Source organism: Sarcophilus harrisii, chromosome 6 (assembly GCF_902635505.1).
Source record: "Sarcophilus harrisii chromosome 6, mSarHar1.11, whole genome shotgun sequence".
NCBI classification, from domain to species: Eukaryota; Metazoa; Chordata; class Mammalia; order Dasyuromorphia; family Dasyuridae; genus Sarcophilus; species Sarcophilus harrisii.
In genome coordinates this window covers 143,574,040-143,601,854 of record NC_045431.1, presented here as the reverse complement: position 1 = coordinate 143,601,854, position 27,815 = coordinate 143,574,040, and the positions used below count along the sequence as shown (strand labels likewise).

At 34.6% G+C, this 27,815-nt stretch overlaps 1 protein-coding gene across 6 annotated transcripts in view; it reads right to left on the bottom strand.

The window, feature by feature from the left end:
- RAP1GDS1 (Rap1 GTPase-GDP dissociation stimulator 1) overlaps positions 1 to 27,815 on the bottom strand; it is a 208,989-nt gene that overhangs the window by 92,131 nt on the left and 89,043 nt on the right. For 4 of the 6 annotated variants that reach the window (XM_031941855.1, XM_031941854.1, XM_031941858.1 and 1 more), the window contains exon 3: positions 3,479 to 3,601. In XM_031941855.1, the coding sequence (XP_031797715.1) occupies positions 3,479 to 3,601 (123 nt within the window). Of the gene's footprint in view, positions 1 to 3,421; positions 3,447 to 3,478; positions 3,602 to 22,578; positions 22,734 to 27,815 lie in introns of those variants that run through there. The other 2 variants (XM_031941856.1, XM_023505760.2) reach the window with 2 other exon arrangements.

Here is a 27,815-nt window from a genome sequence, read left to right as displayed (position 1 = left end):
CATTAATGGCCTTGCTCCATGTTTCTGGTAGTTGTCTAAAAAGCATAATTACTGCTAGCTATATCTTGAGTGCATCTATATTTTGGAGAGGGCTCTGCAAGACAAATGTTAGCTATAATTCCATCTTATAATTCTTTAACATTTTTAGTTGGATAAGAAACTATTTACTCATACTTTAGTGCTCTTCTTGGTCATACAAATCTTTAACTGAAAAATTTCTAGTAGGAAGTCAGCCAATAAACATGTATTAAGCACTTAATATATGCCAGGTACTGTGCTAAATACTAGGGATTCAAAGAAATGCAAAAAAAAAAGAAATTGTTTGTGTCTTCAAGGAGAGTTCAAAGTCTAAGGGGAAAACAACTTGTAGACAATTAAGTGCAAACAAGACATATACAAAGTGGATGGAGGATAATTTCAGAAGAAAGGCATTATGAGTATGTGGTGGGTATAGGACCAAGAAAGTTCTCCTATAACTGTAGGATTTGAGCTAAGTCTTGAAGGAACCCAGGAGGCAGAGGTGAGGAGGGAGAACATTTCAGGCATGGGCAACAAGTCAGGGAAAAGACAAAGAATCAGGAAATGGAGGATCAGGTGAGAGAAATAGTAAAAGGGCAGCTGCTACTATATCATAGAGTATATATAGAGGAGTAAAATATAAAAGGACTGGAAAGACAAAAAGGGAAATAAGAAGTCATGAATGGCTTTAAAAATCAAATATAGGAGTTTATATTTGATCCTAGAAGAAATGAAGAGCCACTGAACTTTAATGAGCAGAAAGTGACATCATCAGAACTGTGCTTTAGGAAGATTACTTCAGCATCTGAGTGGAAATGGATGATATACTGAGTCAGGAATATCACCAGGTAATAAGAACCCATACTAGGCCCATACACCATATCTGTGTCTCTGATAAGATAGAGCTGTATTCAAAAGATGTTGTGAAAACAGAAAGAATCAAGACTTCCCAGGAGTTTGATGTGTCCAATGAATACAAGAGAGGAGTAATGAAATATACTAGGATTGCAAGCATGAGTGATTGGGAATACAATGGTACTTGAGAGCTTGAAAGAGGGGAGGGTTTATGGGGCAGGGAAGAAAATGAATTCTCTTTTGGATATGGTGAATTTGAGATGCCTATGGGACATCTAATATGAGATATCAAGATGGTAGTCTCTGATAAAAGGCTGGAGCTCAGACAAATATGAGAATCACTTTCATAATGATAAGGGAACTAAGAAATATATAGAAGTGAAATAGGGAGAAGAGAGCCCAGGACACTTTTAGGGAACACTGAAAATGAGTATGACCTGGATGAAGAACCAGCAAAGTTTACTGAGAAGGAATGGCCAGACAAATTAGGAGGAGAATCAGAAGAGGGCAGAATCATCATCACAAATACACATTTGTGTCATTATAGTTCTTAAAGACAGTTCTGTCTGGAAAATTTTCATTAACTTCTAATAGGGATCAGTCTTCAAGTAATTCAATGATTAAGTAAAAAATATTTAAAATTATCTTAGACCTTCTAGTGGAGATCAGTTTAATTAAGGCTATGTTTGGTGAAATTTTCAATATTTTCAAAAGACAAATGTTCTGTGCTCCAACAAAGAAGCTCCTAGCACCAATGATATCATGAAAATGTGTTGCGTTCTCAGCCCTGAGATTAAATTTTTAAATGCCTTCATTTGATTAAGTGAAGGCATACAGGAAAATAGCCATTTCTTATACAAAAGTCAAAACCTTCCCCTAAAAAAAAATCTCGTTACACTGCTCTTTCCTAAAATACATGTGTTGCAATGTATTGTTAAGGACTAAACAATTTAATATTCTTGAATTAGTTACTTAGCTATCTGGAGATCTAAAATATAAATATATCATAATGGAATAAAAAAAGAAACAACTAAGCAATAAGAACAAGAACTATATGTCCTAATCTTTAATTTGTTAATGACAAACTATCATCTGGGCAAATCACAACCTTTGTAACTTTACTTCCTTTCAACTACAACACTAAGTCATTCATGGCAACAAATTGAACTATAAAAATAATTAGGATTTGAGGATATTAGTATGATCTTCAGAATGGTTCACCAAATTCTGCCAAAAATATTCAAGGCAGGACCAGGAAGCTTATAATTATGTCCTTACTAGATATGTGGGTATCTTACCTATTTTAAAGTAGACTTAAATCTCTCTAGAGCTATTCAAACTACTTTTTGGGACTTCCCAATACTTTCAATCCATCAAGAATCTTATGAAGTTTTAGGACTAACCTAGATTTAGAGATGTTCACTAGAATATTTAATTAATACCAGCAAAATAATGTAACTTTAAATTAACATACACTGAGATCAGCCAATTCAGCTACTAAATATGAATCCATGGCTTATTATAGCAGAACCCTTGGAAATACTGAAAAACTACTGATAAATATCCTGAAAAATTTAGGGACACGGTGAAAACACAATTAATAGGTGCAGTTAGATTAGAATGTGATGGATGAAATCATCTGCCATGAAAAGTAAGCTCCTTGAAGGGAAAAGTTGTTTGTTACATTTTCCTTCTTGTTTCCCTAGGGACTAGCAAGTTGCCTACTACACATTATGCATTAAATGCTTGTTGAGCACTATCAAATAAAATCACAAAGTCTCCTCTTCGTTTTGCAGTGCTTTATTCAATGTATGTTAGGTTTTCGGAAGGTAATTATAGATCCTGAAACAGTCAGATTCATCAAAGCAATCTCATTCTTGATGCCAATTCTTCCATTATGCTTTATACCATTAATGAATTCTTCATGCTTACCATGCAAACCAATCAAGTTGATTGAAAAAATATTTTAGGGTATTTATCTTGCAATATTACCATTCCAAGAAAAAAAAAAAAAAGTCCTGCTACAGACCCAAACCATAAGCACAGGCTAGATTAACGATTAAAATGTTTCTTTGAGGTAGTCTTTAAACTTATATTAACCAGTATTTTATATATTTAGCAGGAACAGAAAGGTAGGATGTATGTCTCAGCCACATAAAGTAGAGCTGCAAGATCAGCAGAATAAACCAAACTAGGAAAATAGAGAATTTACTAGTTGCTGAGCAACCTAGGATATGATTTGCAAAGTAAGTTTTTGTTTGAAAGCGAATATTTCAATGAAGTATTCAAATGATTCTTTAGTAAAAAGATTTTTTTTAAAGTCATACAAATTCATCAAAAACTGACAAAAATCTCTTTCAAACACTGCTCCACAGCAATGAATTATTGAGTGGGAAATATGTGAATGGAATGACTATATAAATATAGCCATTCTAAACAACTGTATGAAAAAAAATTCAACAGAGAGACAGATAAGGAAATAGAGTGACAGATGGAAAAGTTGTCTACTCTACAAAAGTAAAACATAAATAAAATAAAGCATACTGACAAGTGAGGTGCAAAACTGAAGATGTTCCTGCAGAAAAGTTCTTGAGGAAAACCTCACCATTTTTGGCTACTTCTGCTATGATGTTCGCTACTTTGGCTGTGCAAGGTGAGTGTGGCGTCAACAGACTGGCAAACAATTGAAGGACCCCACTTCCTTGAAGTTTTTCGCTTGTCTCCATATCTGAAAAATACAGCAAAAGAGTTTCAATGGCAGACAACCTGCAATGTTAAATTTTATAACTCATCAAAAAGGGGATCTACAAGGAATATGAACATAGAGAATATTTGTACCTCAGTGCTTAACACATCCCTGCACATAGCAGTTGTTTTATAAATCTTTATCAAGATAAACTGAACATGAAGATTTTCCAAACTTCAACATTTCAAAAACCTGCCCTGTTTTGTTATAATAGAGAAATATATCCTATGTGTATTCTGATTTATATATTTACACCAAAACACATTCAGGGATAACAGTTGTAATAAATGTACCAAAAGATGAACAATAAATCATTTTGAGTATGTATAGTAAAAAAAAAAAAAAATCAAAACAAGAATGCATCACTTCTAAGCCAAACTTTTTCTAGGGTAATTCCAGCCTTTTTTTACTCATAATTGAGTGTTTTTCTGGCCTCTTTTTTTTTCCATGCTTACAACTACAATGGCATGCCACACTTTGGGTAACTGCTCTCCTATAATTGAATGGCTGCCTTTCTGGAAACAAATGGCAATTACAATGAGTGATACTCTCACCCTAGGTCACTTTATATGAATGAGTGTTATATGAATGGTTTAATGGAACTATAACCAAATATAACCGTGAGGACATGTGTACAATTCACTTAAAACCACAAAGAAGGCAGTAGAATAGCAAGCAGCAGAACACTGTATCTGAAATTGTTTGGGAACACACATTCACACCTTTTCCCTTTTCCCTTTCTTCTACTTTTTCTTTTTGCATGATAACTGCCCATTACAATATGAGCTCTTTGACAGCAGGGACTGTGTTTTTGTCCTTTTTCATATCCACAATACTTAGCACAAAGTCACTATTTAACAAATGCTTGTTGACAGACGGAATATAGGTCACCCATGGGAGAAGCACCTGATGTTTTAACAGCACTGTGGGGAATTAAAGTAACAAAAAGGTTAATATCTTACATTCAGGATAAATCAAGAGGAAATCAGACCAGGTGACTTTTAAAATCTCTTTCAACTCAAAATCCATGATTCTATGATGTCTAGGATTCCTCCCAGTTGGAAGCAGTAAGATACAGAGATAAAAGCAGCGAACAGCACAGTGAATCAATATTATTGGTCCATTAGCAAATTATAGATATCAGCAGCAACCAAGCCCAAATTTCATTTGGCAATTAAGTAGTGGCAGAGTGGATAGAGAGCTGGACTTGGAATTAGGAAGACAGGAGTTCAAAAGCAAACTAAGAAACTACTTATTGTTACTTAATTTCCTAATCTACAAAAGAGAGGTAATAACAGTTCCTGCCTCTCAGGGTTGTTGTGAGAAGAAAATGCAATAAGATTTATAAAGTGCTTTGCAAACCTTAAGTTAATATGTGTGTACAAGTATACACATATATGTACATTCACATACAGATACAGATATTTCATCTGAAACTCTGTCTTGCTTAAGATTGCAATAAGATGTATATCAGTTTGATTAATATAACATTTGTTTTATTTTACTTCTCTCCCCCAATTGAATTCTATCCATCCCATCTCCCCACCTTAATTTCTTAACAAATTAGCAGCTGAAGTACACAGGGAGTGGAATTCTTGTGGAAAGTATGTGAAAAACAATCAAACAAAAAAGGACGACAGATTTAGAGATGAGTGAAACGTTAGTGATTATTTAATCTAAGAGTTCTTAACCCTTCTCTGTGTCACACAGATTTCCTTTGACTGTCTCATAAACATGCAGGATTACAAAACAAGCTAATTATATGGAAACACAATAACAAAAATATTAAAAATATAAGTTTCCAGATCCCAGATTAGGGAACCCGGATCTAGTTAAAACCAATCATTTTTAAAGAGAAGGATACTGAGGCTTTCTTAAAGAACATGTCCCATAGTCATACAGGTGGTTAAAAAAAAGAAAAAAAAAAGAAAAGCTGAGATTTGAAACTAGTTTCTCTGGCTTCAACTTCAGTTCTCTTTCTACTATACCATGAAAACAAAGGAGAATAACAGAATCTAAACTTAATATTGACATTTCCTGGACAAATAAGGAAAAAAGATAGATATTTATATAAGATATCCTTAAAACATAACAAAAATTATATTATGTTTATCATTTTTAGTTCCTTCAGATAAGCATGGTTTATGACAGAGATTGCTAGAAAACTGGCTTTTGAATAATGGCTTATGATCAATGCAAAGGAAAGAAGTTGAATCCAAGGGAAATGGTAAGGAAAACGATCAACAACTTAGGCAATAGTCAAGGCCTAAATTTAGGCATTAGATGCTATAAATCCAAAATTTATTATTTCATCAATCCTCTGTCTACAAGGAGGCACTGACTACATAAACTCTTGCTTGCTTCTGACATGACTTCTTATTTATCTAAGCATTGGGAAATTATATTAATAGCTATCTTCTTTCAATTCCAAGAATTTTGTGTTTATTTTTTGAAAGAAAAGCTACTTCTCGGAAATACCATAAGAAAATTAGTTTTGGGGCAGCTAGGTGGCGCAGTGGATAGAGTACCAACCCTGAAGTCAGGAGGTTGGTTCAAATCTGAACAAGTCACTTAACCTCAACTGCCTTAGCTAAAAAAAAAAAAAGATTAGTTTCTCAGGATGAAAAGGCCAAAATAATGTCTTTATCTCTCAATATGAATAATTCATTCACATAAATATGCTTTTATTACACTTTCATATGCTTAGTTATATTTCCAATTTCTGTACTCCCTTTTGCTGGAGAAATGTTCAATTACAGTTAGCTGTGGTAACTCTATTAGCTGATTCTGGCATAAGAAAAGGCTCACAATTGTTGACAATATGAAAGAGAGACAGAATTTTGGGGTATTAATTGATATAGTGCATGCCTTAACTGATAAATTGATATAAGCAGCCTCTCTCTAACAATGCAAATCACCACTTGCTCTACAACTACAACAACTAGAAAACTTGAGCATCAAGATATGAAGTCCTGAGATCTATGACCAGGATGGGTCAGAGGCAGGACTTCAAGTCTTAGTCTATCTTCAAGTTTTCTACTCATTGCATCCCAATGACTATCAGAACATAATGTGATATGAAACAAAAAACATCAATAAAACCTAAACTACTTAATTTATTTTCCTTTTCACATATATGAGGTTAAGCAATGTAGTACAAGGGAGAAAGTACTAACTTTGAAGTCATCAGGATCTGCCAACTTATGACCTATTTGAAATTGGGTAAATCATCCAACCTTTTTGAGTCTGTTTTGTCATCTGTAAATTGAGAAGGCTGAATTACAGTCTAGGATCCTGCCCCTAACTCTATTATCCCTATAGTATTTTTGAAATTTTAAATGCCCAAATCAGCAAATTTATTTTACGTGACTTTTATAATTGGTATTGCTCTTATGGATCAACTACCCCTTAAAGCTCAAGAAACTACACATAAAGATGCCTTTTATGTACACATTAAAGAGAGCACATACTTAATTTTTTTAAATTATGAACTTGACAACAAACATGATTATTTCTTTATCAAAGAAAACAGAAAGTGAACTCTATGTGAAACATGAATCTGTTACAAACCAATTGGTTTTTTAATGTAGTAGTTCCAAATCTATCTTTACTTATCTCTCTAAATATCCTTCTACTCTTTAAAGAGTATTTTTTAAAAATGCTTCCTCAAGAGCAGTTTGGAACTATGCTCAAAAAGTTATCAAACTGTGTATACCCTTTGATCCAGCAGTGTTACTACTGGGCTTATATCCCAAAGAGATCATAAAGAAGGGAAAGGGACCTGTATGTGCACGAATGTTTGTGGCAGCCCTTTTTGTAGTGGCTAGACACTGGAAACTAAGTGGATGCCCATCAATTGGAGAATGGCTGAATAAATTGTGGTATATGAATATTATGGAATATTATTGTTCTGTAAGAAATTACCAACAGGATGATTTCAGAAAGGACTGGAGAGACGAACTCATGCTGAGTGAAATGAGCAGGACCAGGAGATCATTATATACTGCAACAACAATACTATATGATGACCAGTTCTGATGGACCTGGCCATCCTCAGCAATGAGATCAACCAAATCATTTCCAATGGAGCAGTAATGAACTGAACTAGCTATACCCAGAAAAAGAACTCTGGGAGATGACTAAAAACCATTACATTGAATTCCCAATCCCTATATTTATGCCCACCTGCATTTTTGATTTCCTTCACAAGCTAATTGTACAATATTTCAGAGTCTGATTCTTTTCGTACAGCAAAATAACGGTTTGGTCATGTATACTTATTGTGTATCTAATTTATATTTTAATATATTTAACATCTACTGATCATCCTGCCATCTGGGGGAGGGGGTGGAGGGTAAGAGGTGAAAAATTTGGAACAAGAGGTTTGGCAATTGTTAATGCTGTAAAGTTACCCATACATATAACCTGTAAATAAAAGGCTATTAAATAAAAAAAAAATGCTTCCTCAATGGTCTTTTCTTTCTCCATTTTTTTCTTGGCATTAATATCACTATTCCTCAACTCTGCCTTATAATTCCACTCCCCCACCCCATTGATAGACACCTCCTTTGTTTCCAATTCTTTTGTTGCTTTTTTAAAAAAAAAGTATTATACTTTTGTACATATGGGTCCTTTTCTTTTCATATTAATTATTCTCTTTGGAATACAGGATTATTGATTTTAAAAAATTATGCCTAGTCTGCTGTCCTTTGGATATCGCCTCAAGGGACTTTCTAGAATAGATAGAAAGAATTCACAGTCCCACCAACAAGATCACATAGTGCCTGTTGTCCCACAGTCTCTTTAACAGCCTATGCTCCTTTTACTTGTTATCTTTGCTTGTCTGAATATTGTAAAATACATCATTAAAGATGTTTAAATTTGTATTCCACTTGTTAATAGTGACCTGAATCATTTTTTTTCATATAAATATTGATGTTTCTTTTTCTTTTGTGAATGCCTGTTCACAAACTTTGATCATTCTTTTATTGGGAAATGGAAAAGCATAAACTTTACACATTTATATATTTCAACAGTGTTTTATTTTTCTAATTAAGTTCCAATTTTTTTCTCCCTCCTTTCTTTAGACAGAAAGCAATCTGATATAGATTCTACATGTTCAGTCATTTTAAACATCTTTCTGTGATAAATCATGTTGAGAAAAATTAGAACAAAAGGGAAAAAAACACAAGAAAGAAAAGGCAAGCAAACAAAAAAAGGTGAAAATCCACATCCAGTCTCCATAATGCTCTCTCTGAATGTGGATGATATTTTCTATCCCAAGTCTACTGGAATTGTCTTGGATCACTGCATTGCTGAGAAGAGTCAAGTCCTTTCACAGTTGATCGTCACATTATCTTGTTCTTGCTATGTACAATGTTGGCTTGGTTCTTCTGACCTTAGCACTAGTTCAAGTGCTTTCCAAGTTTTTCTGAAATCAGCCTGCTCTTCATATTTTCTACAACAATAATACTCTACAACCTTCATATACCATATTCATATACCATAACTTACTCAGCCATTCTCCAAAAGTTTCCAGTTTCTTGCCACTACATAAAGGTCTGCTACAAACATTTTCGCACATGTGGGTCCTTTTCCCTTTTTTAGGATCTCTTTAGGATAGAGAACCAGTAGAGACACGGCTGGATTAAAGGGTATGTAATTGCATAGCCTTCTGGACATCCAGAATGGCTGGATCAATTCACAACTCCTTCAATAATGCATTAGTGTCCCAGTTTTTCCACATCCCCTCCAACATTTATCATTATCTTTTCCTATCATCTTAGCCAATCTGATAGATGTGAAGGATACTTTGGCGTTATTTTAATTTGTCTTTCTCCAATCAATAGTGATTTGAGTGAAAGCATAAACTTTAAAAATTAAATTTATTAACTGTATAATAGACCCTAGGTATCTTTACAAAACTTTTTTGCCTTTTGTGGCAACAATTTATTTTATAAGATTTAGCACTGTGTTTATAAAAAATTTGGCACAAATTCTTCATCAAGATGGAGAGGGAGGAAGAAAGCTCAAAATTTTAAAAATAAATGTAAAAAATTATTTTACATGTAACTGGAGTAAAATAAAATAGTAAATTAATAAATCATCATGAAATCACATACTATATGGATGACTGTTAGCGAATAGTATTTTCTTAAGTCTAGTCAGTAGCTTTTTTTTATTTAAGGGGACATGGAGATCCGGCTATCCATGGCCCACCAAGTCTCCTCAGAGCTGTGGTATTGTCACACTTAGGAAGGATTCTGACTTAGAGGCGTTCAGTCAATCCCACAGATGGTAGCTTTTTTTTTTTTTCAAAAAACAAAAATAAAAATTTTCCTCATTATGGGGGAAAATAATTTTAAATCCTTGCAATAAATATATATAGTAAACAAAATAAATACCCAAATTGGCTATGTTAAACAAAAAAAAAGTTAAGAATCCAATTCTGAATATATTGCTCTTCTGTCAGGAAGTGGGTAGTATGCTTAAGTCTTGGTTCTCTCAAGTCTACTTGGTCACTGTCCAGAAAATACTTCTTTGTCTGATCCTCATGACAAAATAAAGTGGGATCCTGAAACCCTGGCTCATGCTGCCCTTGGTCTAAGATGTGACATCTTCTGTTAATAATGGGAAATCACAAGGGACAATAAATAATAGGTGAATGGTAGCAGTTTATTTACTGAAAACAACCATGCACATCTTGTTTTGATGGTAATTGAAAGAAGAGGTTAAAACTAAAAGTGTACTGTCAATGGGCAACGTATGAATTTCCAAAAAAGGAAGCAAGAATTATTGACTGAAAAGATTTTACATATTAAAAATCATGGAAGATGAGATGAGAAAATATCAACAGCAAAATAATAGTGATAATGATAATAATGGGTAGCATTTATATGATACCTTCTGATTTTCAAAATGCTTTACAAATATCTCCTTTTCTCTTCACAACAATCCCAGGAGGTAAGTGCTATTCTTACCCTCATTTTATAAATGAGTTAAGGCTAAGTTTGAAAGAAATCTTTTCTGATTCCAGTTCCAGTGCTCTATTTACAGTAAGAATCAATAATATGGAGACAACTAGTAGAGCTAGGATTCAGAACCAGGTTCTCCAATTCTGGAGGCTACTTGGCTTAAAGATCTCCAGTCTTCAAATTAAAGAGTTCTCTGCCTTAGAATGGCTCTGATTATTAGAAAGCTATTACTTCCATCAAGCCCAAGTCTTTAACTACCAACAACAGCTCTGGGGTCAAACAAAATAAGTATAATCCCATTTCAATGTGGAGAGCTCTTTAAATACTAGAACACTTATTTTGTTGGTGTGTTATTTCCCCTGTCAGATTATGAGTTCTTGAGGGCAAGGACTGCCCTTGGCTTTCTTCTTATCCTCAGTGCCTAGCAGTGTCTGGCATACAGTGGGTGTTTAATAAATGTTTACTGAGTGATGTACTGATTCTGGTGACTATCCCCTAACAGTACCTGGCAGTACCTGGCCTCCCAGAGTTGTTGAGAGGATCAAATTGTACAGTATTTCATATTAGAGACTAGGGACCTTCCTCTCTCCAAGATAAGCCATGTAGCCTGTGTGCCACATCAGCTTGGGCAGGGTGAGCCCCAGGGAAATAAAAGGGGCATGGCCCTGAGGTGGGAGATTGTACTTTGAAGGACTTATAGGTTCCTTGAGGTGGCGAGGGGCATGTCCTCTTGCTAGATCTCCTTCTTGGGTGCAACATCACTCCATACGCCTCCCTTCTATGGGTTTACACCTATGGAAGTACTGAGTGGGCTGGGCAGAGGTAATCCTGGAAGAGGGAAAGCATAAATAGACAGCTCTGAGCAGAACTTGGCCTCTTGCTTCCTGCTACCCCCACTGAGAGGATGGCTGAATAAAGACAGAATGTTTGCACCTCCCCATCATTCATCTCTGTGTGTATCCAGTGAGGCACTGAAGACTGATAAGTATGGCTCTGGCGGCCCACTCCATTTTAGGGAGAAGTGTGCTTGGACAATCTGGCACAATTTCAAAAACCCATTCTTATGCCATAGAATGAGGAAGATGTTTAAAATGAAAACAAAAGGTCTATGTTTTAGTCATGGATCTGATACTTACTAGATATACAACTATAGGTATATGCCCAAAACTCACCTGAAATTCAATTTCTTTATATATATAATGTGAAATGCTTGAACTATTTATCTTACAGGATTGTTGTAAAGAGTGTGTTTTATACAGCTTATATGAATTATTGTTTAACACTATACTTATGCTGTCATGGAAATTTTTCTGAAACTGAAAACAATGAGGGCTACATAGCTCATTTAGTTTAAAGACATAGCACCTGAGATGTACTTTAAAGAAATCTAACATTTACATATGGTAAAGCTGACAGTCCCTTCCAGACACGGTGTGACCCACTTGTGCAATGGTGGAGAAGCAAGAGATAAAAGGTAAATGGGGAAGACCTAGCAGGCCAGTGTGACTAAGAGAGAAGAAACAGGCCTGGAAAGGTTAAGTAGAAGCCAGGTTGTAGAGGCCTTTAGGACCTTTTAGACAAAGGATTTTATCTTTTATCCACAAGGCAGTGGGAGTCCTTGAAGATTTTAATTTTATTTTTTGTTTTAATTAACTGAAATTTCCCTTCTCACTCTCATCCTAACCCTCCCCTAAATGAGAATACAAGAAAAACAAAATCCATTACAAATATGTATAAATGATTTTTTAAAATCTCCACATTGACAACATCCAAAAACTTTTGTCTTATTTTGTACTGAGTCCTTCACATCTCCATCAGGAGTCAGGAAGCATCATTAGTCCTCTAGAATGACTGTTGGTATTTATGGGTAAGATCAGCACAATAGCATTCCCTCACTTTTATGTACTATGATTCATACATTCATTTCCCATGTTATGGATATCTCTCAGATTTCTATCCTTCACCTTTCCAAAAGAGTTATAAATTTTTGTACATGCTAAGAATGTAACTTGCTTAGGACTAACCCTTTTCTTAATACATCATCTCTCTAACTTCCCTTCTCCCTTTAAATCCTTTCTCTGTTAAGTAAATTATATTTCTGTGCCTAATTTTGTGTGTGTGTGTGTGTGTGTGTGTGTGTGTGTGTGTATGTATACGTTTGGGTGTGTATTCTTCCTTCTTTTGATCACTTTAGATGAAAAGTGTTGAAGTGTTAGGTATTTCCCCTTAACCTCCTTGTTTTTACAGATATATGCTTGTACATCTGATTATTCTGAGATAAGTTTTCTTAACCTTCTTTTCCCTTCTTACTCCCAATCTTCCCTAACCCGTGTGTAATTCTCTTTCCCTTTCTATCCCTTAACCTCTCTAAGATCATGAACACATAACAACAAAACTCAGGAATCACTGGTTTCTTTTTTAATCCATCCTATTGTCAGGGTGTTTATTACTTTGATAAGATTTTGTACCTCTTATACCAAGAGGTACAATTAATTCTCTAATTCGTTTTTCCATAGCTCCTATTTCTTTACAACTTTTTTTCTCAAGCACCCTCATTGCATTTATAAAAATATTTTCATCTCAAAATTTTTTTTTCTTCTCTTTTTTAAAAAAATCTTTTTGTCTCTTCCAGAAATACTAGTTGGATTTTTGTACAAGGTGCATTTTTCCTTAAGGCTTACCTTGCAGATAGCTTGGTGTTATTTTCTTCTGGGTTTGTGCTTTGGACTTGCCAAGAATCATAATCTCTCTTTATGGTAGGATTTTTGCTATTGTTGTTTGCTCATTCTTCTATCCTACTTCCTGTCAATAGAGCTAGGCACTTCTGGGGAGTCACAATGCTGTTTTCTTGAAGTAGTGAGTGATGTGTTATCCCAAGATATCAGGGAAAGGCTTGCGAACCTGAAAGTTTTCAATGCTCCCAAACTAGTATGACACAGAGCAAAGACTAATTGTGGTCCTGCTAAAGTGAATTCTACTAATTCTTCAGCCGGTTTTTGTCTGAACAAGAGTAGATCAGCCAGCTGGAAAACTCTTGCTTCAGAGTATTAGAATTGTTGTCTCCTCTTTGGTCTGGGATTCTTGCCCTGGTTATTCTGATGCAGGCTGAGCTAGGTGTTGGAAATGAGACCTGCTCTGCACCTAAAGTCTTCACCATACCACTTCTGCTTTCTGCTCCTTTTTTAGTATACCAATCAAGGCCTCTCTACCAAGGAAAGCCACGGTTCTCATTTTTCCCTAGATCAGATCCTTGAAACCAGGTAGTGCCTAACAAAGTTGCCAGTCTGTAGCTACCCCCACCACAGTATTCTGATATGGGTCTAGTGGTGTCCCAGTAATAGGACTTCTTGCTCTGGTGCACAGCCCCTCCTGTGCTTGAAATACTTGGAATGTGGTTCGTTCCTGGGTCCAACCCATTCCCAACGTTCAAAGACCTTTCTGTTTTCCTAAGCTGAGTTGGGCTGGACAAGTTGCTCATTGTGACTTTTTCTGTCTTTCCTAATCAGGATTCAGTCTGATGCATTTTCTAGATTTATTAAAAGGGATTTTGTGGAGGGAAGTTAGCTATCCTATTTCCTATAACTCTGCCATATTGAGTCCACTTCCTTCCCATGAAGATTTTTAGCAAAGTGGTGACAAGTATTCATGTACAGGCATGTAAATATATAAGAATCCACTTTCAAATCATGAAAAGAGAATATGAAACTTTATTAAACAAATCAGCAATTAAATTCAGGCAAAGTAAAGTAAGAGCAGAGGTGAGGAAGAGACAATAAAATTAAAAGGGGAGAAGAGAAAATGAGAAGATCAGAGAATGACAAATGCAAGGTCAAAGGTGGATAAAGAGAAACAGATGAATCAAGAAGCAGAGGGGAAGAGGGACAAATACGCAAAGAAATGTAAACATACCCAAGTGCACACACAGGGAAAAAAAAAAAGATAAACTAATGTTAATAAAAAGAGGGGAACTTCTGTATAATAATTATCTTAAGGTCTCTTTGAGACTATGTAATTACAAGGTATTTTCATTTGAATTATCTCATTGGATCTTCTAAAACTTTTGACAAGTATATGGAGTAAATTTATCATCCCATTTTACAGAAGATTTACTGAGGCTCTAGGTACCTTATCTATGATCAAGATCCTTAACCAGGATCTACTCATAGGAGATAATCTATGAAACTGATTTTATATTTATTATATAAATAAAATTTATTATATTATTATTAATATAACAATATATTGTATTATTGCTATATTTGAAGAGATAAAGCCTTTCTCTGACTCTTCAGGTTTCTTTTCTTCCTTTTCCACCCACTTAAATGTATAACTTCACAGATCTCCAACTCTAAGCTCTAAGACATCGATTTTTGAAGCATTTATTCTAAGGCAAGTAAATGCTTTAAGAATCCTAACCTTCTTAAAACAACGAAAATACCATAAAAACTGAAGAAAGCAGTTTTGAAAAGGACGATAATGCAGACTTAGAAATAAAACCTTTAACAGCAGGTATCTCAACACATGGTATTTACTTTGCCTGGCTTAGAAAGGTGAGTGTATAAGGTAGCCAGCCCTGATAGCCAAGATATGCATCCAAACCATGCAGTTTCACTTCAGTATAAGCCATCCAAACTGAGGTCTCACAACTCTGTTCCCAAACCATACTTTTAATTTTGAAATCTGTTCTAATTTGGCAAATCATCAAGGGACCAAAACAACAAATATCATGAAATCAGGTAGCTAGATTTACTCATAAGATTTCCCAAAGGATCTCTTTTGAATAAGAAAAGGGAACTGTTGAGGGAAAAGGAGAGGGAGAAGAAAAAGAAATAGAGAAAGAAAAGGGAAAGGAGGGAGGAAAGGGGAAGAGGGAAAGACAGAAGGAGAGAGATTAATTCGGTTAAGCCCATGCTAAGTACAGGTGCTGAGACACAAATACAAGCAGAACAACAAAGACAATCTCTTCCCTCAAGGAGCTTACATTTTAATGAAAGAAAACAAAGGTACTAGGTTCTGAAAAGGAAATAAAGGTACCAGATAGAAGGGCAATAGTTTGAAGTCTGGAGAAAGTCAGAAACAGAGCTGGAAGGGGATCTTAGCCTCAAGAGACAGAGGCTCCTTTATTTGGTACTTAGAATGTATTTTTTCCTAAAGAAATAGTGTCATAAAAGAGAGGAGACTATGGCTAGGAGGACTTAGACATGAAAGCCTGTCAATTTCCAAATTACTTGGTAAACCTATAAGACTAAACTCCAATCATGTAAGATAAAACATTGCATAGCATTTGCTTTAATTTTGAACTCAATATACAAAATGTACCATATGTAGAGCCCAAAAAAGACTGTAAATTTTCAGTACACACAGAAAGATAACATAGTAATGAGAGAGGTGGACTCAGAGTTAGAATGTCTTGGATTCAAGTCGCACTTGACACACTTGACTGTGAGGCTGGGCAAGTTACTTAACCTTTGAAGGTCCCAGGAAATTCTTTGATTAAGCTTACAAAGCAGTTACCTAAATGCATTGATGGAGGGCATTTTCTCACTGGGAGTTCCTTTTACCAATAAAATTAGAGATCTGTTTTAAAAAAATACAATTTCCCACACACCCACTTGAATGGGTATATAAATAATTAATGCTGAAGACTCGGTAGCTGAGGACAGATTATGTCTCTCAGGACCAGAAGGGTCTCTCAAATTTAAAGTTGAGGACAAGTCACCATACAAATTATAGACAGAGATCAACATATGCCATTATCTTTCCCCAAATCTTTCTTTTTAAACAATTTTTTTCCTTTTAAATCTATCAAGCCTGTCAAACTTCCCCTGACAGGTCCCCATGTTTTCTCAACTTTCTTTGTCAGCAGCTAAGCAGCCTAGAAAGGAAACAATGCTCTTGATTTTTTCTTTGTACATTTACATAAAATTTTCAAACTTCACCTTCTAAAAAGCAATCACTGTGATCTAGTTTTATGTTAAAAATAGCCTTTTTGGTCTCTTTCTGACTCTAGCACTCTCGTATCATAATCTCTACAGAGGGATTCAGTTGTGTATCTGATTTTTTAAAAAAAGTTATTTTCTTTGAAGGAGGTATTCTAATTTTCTATAAAAGGCTTCACAAAAAAAGAAGTAACATGTATACAGAAAATAAAATAGTAAAAATTAAATAATATTAAGTAGAGCGAGTAACTGAACAGACTTCCTATAGAAAGTGGGCCTGTGCAAAGCACAGAATTCCAAAGAAAATGGAATGTTGAAGCCCAATCTGATAGGCAGGCAATGATTTAGTCAAAGTTAAATATATATAAAAATGTGGGTTTTAAATCTCCATAAGATGTATGTGCACCCACAAACATACTCCCCAAGTACACATCTACATTTCCACATTTTATATCTTTAGACAAATGGTTGTTTATGATTGTACTTTCAAAGTCACCCATCATTATATGAGTATGCCTCTAGAGATAAAATAATTAGAATATATTATAAAAAGAACATTTTTAAATTCATGTTTTTAACAATAAAGGGCACCTGTTTTGTTGGAGAATATTTTTTTTTCTATCAATGTCTATAACTTAGTAGATAAACCTGCCCATAGTCACACAGCTAGTAAGTGTGTAGAAGGACAATTTGAACCTCGTTCTTTCTGACTTTGGCTAGTACTCTACTGTCCACTTAAAAATAGAATAATACTAATGTATATAAACATATTTGTTTGAAAATGAGTTTCTGAAAATAACGTGACAGAAGTCAATGAAAAATAATCCAAGCTTTTTTAAAGTGAAAATACTTACTATAAATCACCCTCTCCAAGACTATATAATGGTGAAAGAGTTAGCCTCAAAACCAAAAAGGAGGGACAATTAGGTGGAGCAGTGAATAGAGCAACAACCCTGAAGTCAGAGCTGAATTAAAATCTGGTCTCAAACACAACACTTCCTAGCTGTGTGACCCTGAGCAAGTCACTTAACCTCAATTGCCTCAGCCAAAAAACAAAAACAAAAAAACAGAAAGGAGAATCTGGGTTCAATTCTGCCTTTCAGTACCCCAGGCAAATATCTAAGAACACAAAGTTAGGAAGAGAAGAGTCATTGGTGGAATATTCTTTGGAGAATACAACCTCCTCCTTCCTTGGTCCTAGCTAATTCCACAATCACTACTGCTTTTCTGACTTTTTGATAATAGCATATTGTTTCCTATAAAAAAAGCTAATAAATCTCCAGTGTAGTCCTCTTCAAATTTTCAGGTGACACTGGATGGAATGCCACACCATGAGATCTTCTCCACATTCACATGGGTATAGACCCAGTCCCTTCTTTCTTCTAAATACAATAGAGATTTGGCCACTACAAATTAATAGCTACAGGAGAGGTTTAGGGATGTATTCCTTTGTATTTTAAAAAAAAAAGTTTCCCTTCTATCTTTATATCACAGTAATTTCCAGGAATAAAAACACTCACTGCCCCCTCTAGATTGAAACATCCTTAATGACAAAAAAAAAAAAAAGCAATCAAAAAACTTTTGCTATAGTAACCACATCCAAACATGTACTGTATGTAATATTCTATACTAATACTACTCCACTTTTTTTTTTGACAGGATGAGGGAGGTGTGTTTCACAATCTATTCTTGAAGACCTTCCTTGGTTTTTCCATCTAGGTTTTGACCTCTTCACAAGTGAAACTGCTCTCTCCAAAATTACCAATAATGTATTAATTGTTAAATATAAAATCTTCTCTCTTGGCCTCTGCAACATTTGACACTGTTGATTACTTTCATCTACTAGATACACTCTCCTCTTTCTGGGTTTTCATAAACCTTTTCTCTCTTGGTTCTCCTCCAATCTTTTCAGACTCCTATACTAGATTCTTCATTCCTGTCATACCTCCTATGTGTGAGTGTCTGCTTACGATACTGCCACTTTTTCTCCCTAGATTCTTCTTATTTTTTTTCCTCTTTCATTTGGTGATCTGAACAACACCCATGGGATGTTTGTAAAGAGCCTGAACTCTGGAGAAATATACTTGAAACAAGGATACTTAACTCAGTGGAACTGATGAGATAATGGTTCTCTAGTTCACATATATCTAGTATGATTTAATAATATAATCACTCTAATTGGCATATACTCAGTATGCTGTAATCATGTAATTTGTAATAGGGTATTTAAGGGCTGAGAGAACTAGGGACAGGGTGAGTCAGAGTGAAAAGACTATGAAGGAGACAGACTGTGGAGGAGACAATAAAGACTTTAGACTCTATTCCTGACCATCCACATGGTAACTATCCTGGTGAGACCAAGGCCTGTCCGGAGGACTTCCAGACAGCTAGCCCGGACATTACAAGGGTTCAGTTATTATCTGTAGACAGAGGATTCCTAGATCTAAATATCCTGTGCTACTCTCTTTGGAAGCTTAAATCCCACAAGTTCAATTGTTAATTAGATGTTCTGTAGATGCCTCAAAGACATATCCAAAACAAATAATTTTCTTTCATCCCAAACAGTTCGCCATTCCCAACTTCTCTATCAAAATGTATTAAGACACCACTATCTTCTTGGTTTTTCACCTTAGTGTCCTCAACTACTCATTCTCACGCACCCACATACTTAATCTATTGCCAAATATTATCATTTCTATCTTCACAAAATGATTTAAATGTCTTGTCTTCATTGACACAGCTGTCACTTTAATAAAATGTATCCTGGATCTCCTCATGACTGGACTATTCTTCTTTTAGCTTTCTAGCTGGGCTCTCTCTTTCAACTTTCCCCCAGCTCCAATTCATCCTCCATAGAGCTGATTTTCTTAATATATATAACTGACCATGACTACTAATACTCCCCAACTCAACAATTTCCAGGGACTCTCTATTGTCTCCAAGTTCAAACATTAAGTTTTCTATTTTACATTTAAGATTCTTTACTACTTGGCCCCTTCCTACCTGCATTCTAGGACTGTCTCATCTTACTCCCCCCCCCCCTTAAGTTCTACTACTCTTTGCTTACTTCTCCCCATTTCCTGTCTCCTTGCCTCTGCATTGGCTGTTCCCTATATAAAAGGGGATGTTCTTCCTTCTCATTTCTAACTCTTGATATCAAGAATCAACTCAAACATTATTTTTTTTTTTTACAGGTCTTCCTGTTGCCCATCTCTTGAGCCTTCTACTATGTTACCTTAATTTTACTCAGTATCTGTCCTAAATGAACCTATTTATTTCTATGTTGTCTCCTATATTAGTGTGAAAGCTCCCTGAGGACAGGAAGTATTCAAGATTTTGCCTCAAAGCACAATGCCTAGAACACAGTAAGTGCTTAATAAATGCTTGTGGATTGATTTGTACAATTACTCAGAATTCTGCTTCTACAGTACTGTCTGTGTGTGAGAGAGAGAGAGAGAGAGAGAATTTGCTTCTAGTTAGATTACTTCAAACAATTTTTTACATGTTTCTCTTAATTCCATATTCTTACCATTTCGTATTAGGCAGTGATATTTAGTGGGATCACAAAGAATGCTGCAAAGACCAGACTGCTACATATAAGGCTTTTTTTCTGTATTTAATTTCTTGTGAGAAAATGGCCAGGACTAAGATCACTAAGTCAAAGACTAAGGAGAATTTAATTATTTGTTCTTCCAATCTTGATGCAACTTTTCTACTATCAGAAATAGTGTGGCTAAATGTGGCTAAAGGGAAACAATCAGAACAGGAATCAGAATGCATGGATGTTAGGAAGAGGCAGCCTATCTCACAGTTCCTAAATTTCATGTCAAGAATTCTTACTATGAATAGTATCATACTTCTGTAACACAATTTTAAAAGAATTCTTACATACATCTATTTACTGGACTCTTAAATAACTATGCTATTATGGGAAATTATTATTACTATACCCATTTTATAGATAAGAAAGTTTAGGCTCAAGTTAACTATCAAACCAATGTGACAAGGCTGGTAGGTGATGAAGTTGGATCCAGGACTCAGGCTGGACTGATGCCTAACTACTCCTATTTCTATGTATCACCATAGTCATTCAATAATACCTATGGATCATTTTATCCTCTTAAATTTAAAATATTTTGTAGGGATAAGGCCTAAGACCACTGACTGTATGAGAAAGGATGAACATGGATTAGGAAGGTCTTTAAAGTGACTTGAACCAAAAAAAAAAAAAAGAAAAGTGTATAAAATGAGATTAAGTAATGAGGACTCTAAAGAAGAATATCATGAGAAAGACTGGAATAAAACAGTAAGAACAACAAGATTAAGGATCTAACACTGCAGAAATGTATGTATGAAAAAAGGAAAAGGAAGGACAATGAAACCATAGGAAGTAGAAAAGTTAAAGATAAAATTAATCCTCTTCCTGGGGTGATATCCATATATTTCCCAGATTCTGGGATAAGAAAAAGAAGATCAGAAGTAAAGAGAATCTATGTGGGACTGGAGGAGGCAAAGAAATAAAGAGTGGAGAACAAAAAAACCACTGAAAGAAGTCAGTTAAATTACTACATAAGAATTATTTACATTAGAGAAGATAAATGGAAGTTGGACTTTGTCTAGGACTAAAGCTAAAACTGACCATATCCTCAGAACCATTTATTCAGAATTTAAGCAGGTTTGCTGAAGATAAGCAGAGGATACAATGGAAGAAAAGTTCAAGGACAGAATCACAAAGCTGTAAACATTTTCCTCTCAATTATAGGTCACAGATGAAAGATAAGAATGTTAAGGATGACTTCAGGATTAATGCTAAAATGTAACAGAGAAAAGGAGTCAAATTTTCAAAAGACATGAAAAAAAATTCTTAAAGAAAAGAGATGATGTCTCAAAAAGATAAGTTTCATCAGGGATATTTTTAAAGAATTGAAAAAATTTAAGCTAGTCTTTGGCAGAGATTTTAATAGCTTATTGCAATCATACATATATTGTGGTCCAAGAGTTGTAGACTAAAATTTTTATAGGAATGTTTTTACTAACTGTGTAACAGGCAGAATGATGCATATGAGCAGACTTGGGCAATAAAAGAAAGGAAGATATGACTGTTAAAACTAATCTGAAAAAAATTATGATAAATGCCAGAAGGAAAGAAAAAAAATGGTCAGGCAAGAGGAGTTTTGGAAGGGGTAAAGAAAAACTTCTTTCATTTAAAACAATCAGGAATACTAACTGCCATACAAGTTGAGGAGAGTTATAAAAATTCTAAATAGAAATGCATCTAGTTTTCCAAGACTAAAGAATGGATTGAGAGGGGAAAGAGGGAAAAGTCAACAAAACAAAGAAAGGTTTTTATACTGTCTTTTTAAAATATACTTTAGATAAAAACCAAATTAAAAATAAAACTCATCCTACAAAATCCTGAAAAGAGAACAAGTCTTTTAAGCTAGTAATGATATGCTAAGAAAAGAAAATATATACATTAGTTCTAATAGTTGGTAATACTATTGTTATAATAAACTCCATATGAAAATTCAAAGCTATCAGTAGGTCAATGACAATGAATTTGAGTACAGAGTACTGAATGAAGAACTGAGGAAAATCTGGTTCCTTTCCCTTGAGGAGTATATACTGTAACTGAGGAAATCTCATTACAATCATTATATTATATATTTACATAACATATTTTATATTTCTATTTCTATATTAATAATTTACAAACCACTCAAGAGAACAAAACATGCAAAGAGTATATACTAGCACAGTGTGGCAAAGGAGCCTTAGTCACATGGTCAGAATTAATTTTAAGTCTTACAAATCAAAGGTTTAAATCACAGATACAATTAAATGAAATAGAGATTACATGCATTTCTATCCTGACTCTTCTGTTTACCAAAGTTAAAGTTTTCTTAAAATACTTGAATTCAAACTCTAGACTTAAAGATGATATAAGTTAAGTAGACTTTTTTTTTTTTTTTTTAAATTTAGGTATCATTTTATACCTTTCTCACTGATACTTAATTTTACTGATCACAGAAAAATCTGGACTTACCATATCCTCAGATGTGTATCTAATACTCTGTTGTGAAAGCATTCTTGTCTTGGGAATCCAAAGTCCTTCCTTTAAGGTCCCCAGGACGTCAATTCCTCACACTAAAATACCTCAGTGCCATGTCCTCCAACTGCAGTTGGGTTTGGATAATTCTGTTTGAGAAAGTATTCCTATGATTCCTCTTTCCAACTTCCTGATGACATTATAAACTTTTGGAGAATAAATGTCAATGTTTAAATAGAAATATTAAGTTAGAAATCACTTAAAAATACTAATAAGTCCAACATCCTTATTCTACAAATAAAGAGAATGAGGTCTAGATAAGTAACTTACACACACACACACACACACACACACACACACACACACACATATATGGTGGCAAAACTTGGGCTAGAATGTGAATTTCCTAATTCCCAGTACAATCCAGTGCTCATTTATGTTACCAAAACAGTGAAGACAAATATATGACACATAGTGAGTAATGTAATAATTACAATAAAATTACTTCTAGCACCATCTTATTAAACTAAGACTGTCAGAGAATGAAATGTTCCATATATACTTTACAGCAAACTGGGAAAGGTTTTATAAAATCAATTTCGACAAACATTTTCCTACTATGTGTTGGGCAAAGTGCTAATAAGTAAGTGGGTTAGAGTGTACAGGGTGTTAAAGGCGAGTAGGACTTTTGTTGTGATGGCTTGCTGAATCATCCTTTTCGGGGCTTTTCATTTACAGAAGTAAATGGTCTGGTCTCCACCTGAGATTCAATGCTAATCTGAAGAAGCTGTCACCAAGAAGCTGTAGCATGCACAATGGCCACATCACAGTAAAATCATCTTGGGAGATGAACTAACCCAGGCTTAAGGTAACTGATAGGGCTCAAACCCATTAGTGACTTAGGGGGATGTCTACCTCAAACATTTGAAGACTTCTGTGGATGAGTGAATGAAGCCATTTATCCCAGCATCCACAAAGGCTGCTAAAACAAGCGTTGTAGAGCACTTAAAGAGATTGATCAGACATTGAAGACTCCCAAGGTCATCTACTACCATTTGTCCTGAATTTTGTTATGCCATTGGATTTTGATTACTCAGGAAGAGAGAATAAAGGCTGAGACTTTGTGCAATTGTCTCAATGAAATCCAATTCACACACAAGGAAGCAAGGAAAGCCAACAGGCAGAGATGAAGGGCAGAATTCCAGGAATGAGAGTCTGTCAGCAAAAATGTCGAGAGGCAGGAGATGGAGTATCATATATGAGGAACAGTAAGGAGGCCATGGTCAAGGGAACCTAGAGTGCATGAAGGGGTGTGAAGTGATGGTATTGAAATAAATAAAAAGGGGCAAATTTATTACAGCTTTGAATGTCAAATAGAGAGTTTTACACTTAATCCTCTGTTTTATCTTAATTATCATTAATTTCAATCAATGAATTAAGCAATCAATTGAATTAAATTCAATCAATAACTAATTGATTAATTATCATTAATAATTAATAATGATGTTATCATTTAATTATAGATGATATATCCTGTAGCTTATTTGTATATGATTGTTTACATGTTGTCTCTCCCATTAGACTATGAGCTAATAAACAAGACTTTTCTTTGTACTGCTACATCTTAGCATAGTATCTGGCACATAGTAAGTACCTGGTGAATGCTTATTGACTGATCCTGCAAGTTACAGGGAGCCAGTGGAGTTTATTGAATGCAGGAGAAAGAGAGACAACATGATCAGACTAAGAAGACTGATTTGACAGCCAAATTCATGGGCTTAAGTGGAAAGAATGGAGATGAGAAACCCAACCAAGAGGCTAATGTAAAAATCTGAACATGAGTTGATGACAATAGAGGCAGTGTCCAGAGAGAAAAAAGGGCATAGAAAAGGGATATGACAGACACAGGAGACAAAACATGCCATATAATAGGATAAGGGGAGTAAAAGTGATTATGGAATTAATCATTGGATTAATTGGTTGGATCCAGACTAGAGATGTAAGAAAAGCGAAGAAAGGAAGTGGAAATATTATTTATAGTGGTCATTTTCAAAATGTTTAGTGACAAATGAAGAAATATGGGATCACATATAATGGGGATGGATAGGCCAAGTGAGGACCTTTTTAAGGAGCGTGGAAGCAGCCAATAGATAGAAAGACTGTATATCGGTACAGAAGTGGGAATGATAAAGAAATTTGTTAGAAAAAATGTAATAGGATTGGCTCATTTGTGTATGTGGAGAGAATTGCCTCAGCAAGAAGAGCCATCTTCATGTGAGACAGAATTGAAAAAGGAAGTAGTGATAAAAGGCATCTGAGTGATAGGAGATGAGGAGGAGGAAAGAAGAAAGTTCTTGGTCAATAGTCATAATTTTCTTTTAGTGAAATATGTAGCAAGGTTCTTAGCTGAAGAGAAGGGAAAGGAAAGCCATGAGAAGTTTAAGGAAGAATAAAAAGATTTAGAAGAGCTGCTGTGGTGAGCAGCAAAGGGAAAAGAGATGGGAATAAATATTTACTTATTAAGTAATAGTGAAGGCGCAGTTGAGACTATGTAACATAAATCTGCAGTGTAGAAACAGTCAGTATGATTCAAAAATTATAGCTGCTACAATAAATAATCAAGACTGCATAAAAAGGAGGCTTTAAAGGACAAGTAGAATTTTAATAAACAGAGAAAGATGGAAGGAGATATATGCTAGAGAAGGAATGACATGAGCAAATGACCTGTATGTCTGAAATATAGGGTAATAACTTGGGGGGAATAATGAGAGATGAGGCTAAAAACATCATTTGGGGAAAGATTATGTAAAATTTTGAATATCAATGTAAGAGTTTGGACTTTATGACTGGCATGCAATAAGCATCTAATAAATGCTGCTTGTTCATATTAGTGATAATGGTGATGAGGCAGCCATTAATTTTTCTTTTTAAAATTAGGATAATTATATAATCAGAACTGAACTACATAAAAATCTACCCAATAATTATGCACAGAAGAGATTCAAAGGCCAGAAACAAGCTCTTATATTATATAAATATCTCAATTTCAGCCAGATTGTTTTATCCACTTTCCCCAGTACAGAATTATCTGCTTTTCTAAACCACTCTTTCTGAAAATTCTTCTCCTTTATGAAATTAATTCCCGATTATCCCAGTTCACACTGGTTTCTTTAGCTCTTTCCTTAATTCTTAGCACTGAATATTTATACCACTCAGTTAAGAATTGTTAAATGAAGAAAATCTTCCTGATTCAGTATCAAATATATGTAGTAAATCCTATCATTTCTGGCAGAAAGTCTTGAACTCAAACTAGTTGCAAAAACTTGTCTTGTTAACTTTGCCATCTACTGTAATAAATTATAATAATGAAGGATTTTTATGTCCTTGGGGGATCTTAAGAATATAAACCCACAGAAATAGGATCTCTCTTTTTTTGTGTTTTATTAACTAATATTGAACAAAGACTATGTCTTTATCCTGTCTTACAATGACTTAAATGACTCTATTCCTTATTCTACCAAGCATAGAACAAATACTTGTATAAAGATGAATATAAATAGGATTTTAAAAAAAACTTTAACTAACTCTAGTTAAAAGATTAATTAACCCTAAATTAACTCTAAGTAAAAGGATTAATTTACTAATAAGAGTTAACATTTTATATTAAGTAATATGTTTGTATTATTAATACTAATTAGTATACAAAGAGTTAACTTTTTTATATTAAGGCCTTAGATATTTTAAATCAATCTATCCCACTAAAGCTTCTGAGCTACCATTGTAAGAAAGAAACTGAAAGAATATGACTTTATCTTCCTGAGTCTGAGTTTCTTCATCCATAAAATAAAATCTCAGAAGTCCCTTCCAATTCTGTATCTATGATCTAATGGATCTGAACTAGCTTTACAATATTGATAATCATCATTTCTCTTCGTTTTTCAAGCTACATGACATGAATATTTGAGAACTCTCTAATCCAGGATTCTTAGCTTTTTTTTTTTTTGTCATTTAACCCTTTGGAAATCTGGTGAAACACAGAGATGCCTTTTCAATAATGCTTATAAATTCATAAAATAAAATGCAGGGCAGCTAGGTGGCCCAATGGATAGAATGTTGGGTTTGAAGTCATGAAGATTCTTCCTGAGCTCAAATCTGATCTTTGATACTTACTGTGTGACCCTGGGCAAGTCACTTAAAACTGTTTACCTCAGTTTCCTTATCTATAAAATGAACTGAAGGAGGAAATGACAAATCAGTCCGTACCTTTACCAAGAAAATACTAAATGGGGCCATGAAGAACCTGACATGGCTGGAAACCAGTTATAAAGAAATAACGATCTATTTTCCACATCCTCCCCCTACCCCAAAATAAATAAAAAGACCTCTTATGAGTCCATAAACCCCAAGTTAGTGAACTCCTACTTTCAGTCATAAAAGAAATAGGAAATTCTTGTCAATGTGCCAGTCTACTACTCAAAGAACGAGGATGGCTGATTGTGTTCTCACTGCAGCTCAGGTCCTGGTTCAAATTTTTAAAAATAGAAAGGACCTTTTTAAAAAGTCAGCATGTTGAGGTATGAGGAAACCAAAACCCAATGAGATGCCAAAGCTTTTGCAATTAGTAAATATAGGGGTTTCTTAGCAAAAATATGGTTTCTCACTTCCTCTCCAGCTCATTTTACATGTGAAGAATGTGAGGCAAACTAGGTTAAATGATTTGTCCGGGGTCACACAAGTAATAAATATCTGAGGCCAGATATGAACTCAGAAAGAAGAATTTCCTTATTTAAGGTCCAGCATCATTGTGTACTTAACTGATCACATGTATATGTGATCCCTCTAAAATAGGGCTTCTTAATAAACTTTTTTAGTTTTTCCACTTTTCACCTGAAAAACATTTACAAGACTTCAGGTGTATAAGCATATAAAGTAGGTTAAAATTGGTATACAAATCAAACATTTACTGATAATAAATCATAATTTTGTGACTCCTCACATTTAATTACAAAACTCCAAGTTGTAAAGGACAGTTTAAGAAACTGGGCTCTTAAAAAAAAAAAAAAATCTTTCATACTGTCCTAAGGGTCTAATTCAACAATTCAATGAATATTCTAAGAGTGCTTACTATATGTCAAACATCATACTAAATGGTGGTTATAAGAAAAAAGACTAAATTGGTTCAAGTCCTTAACAAGTCTAAATTCTAATTGGGATAACAACATAAAAACAACTAA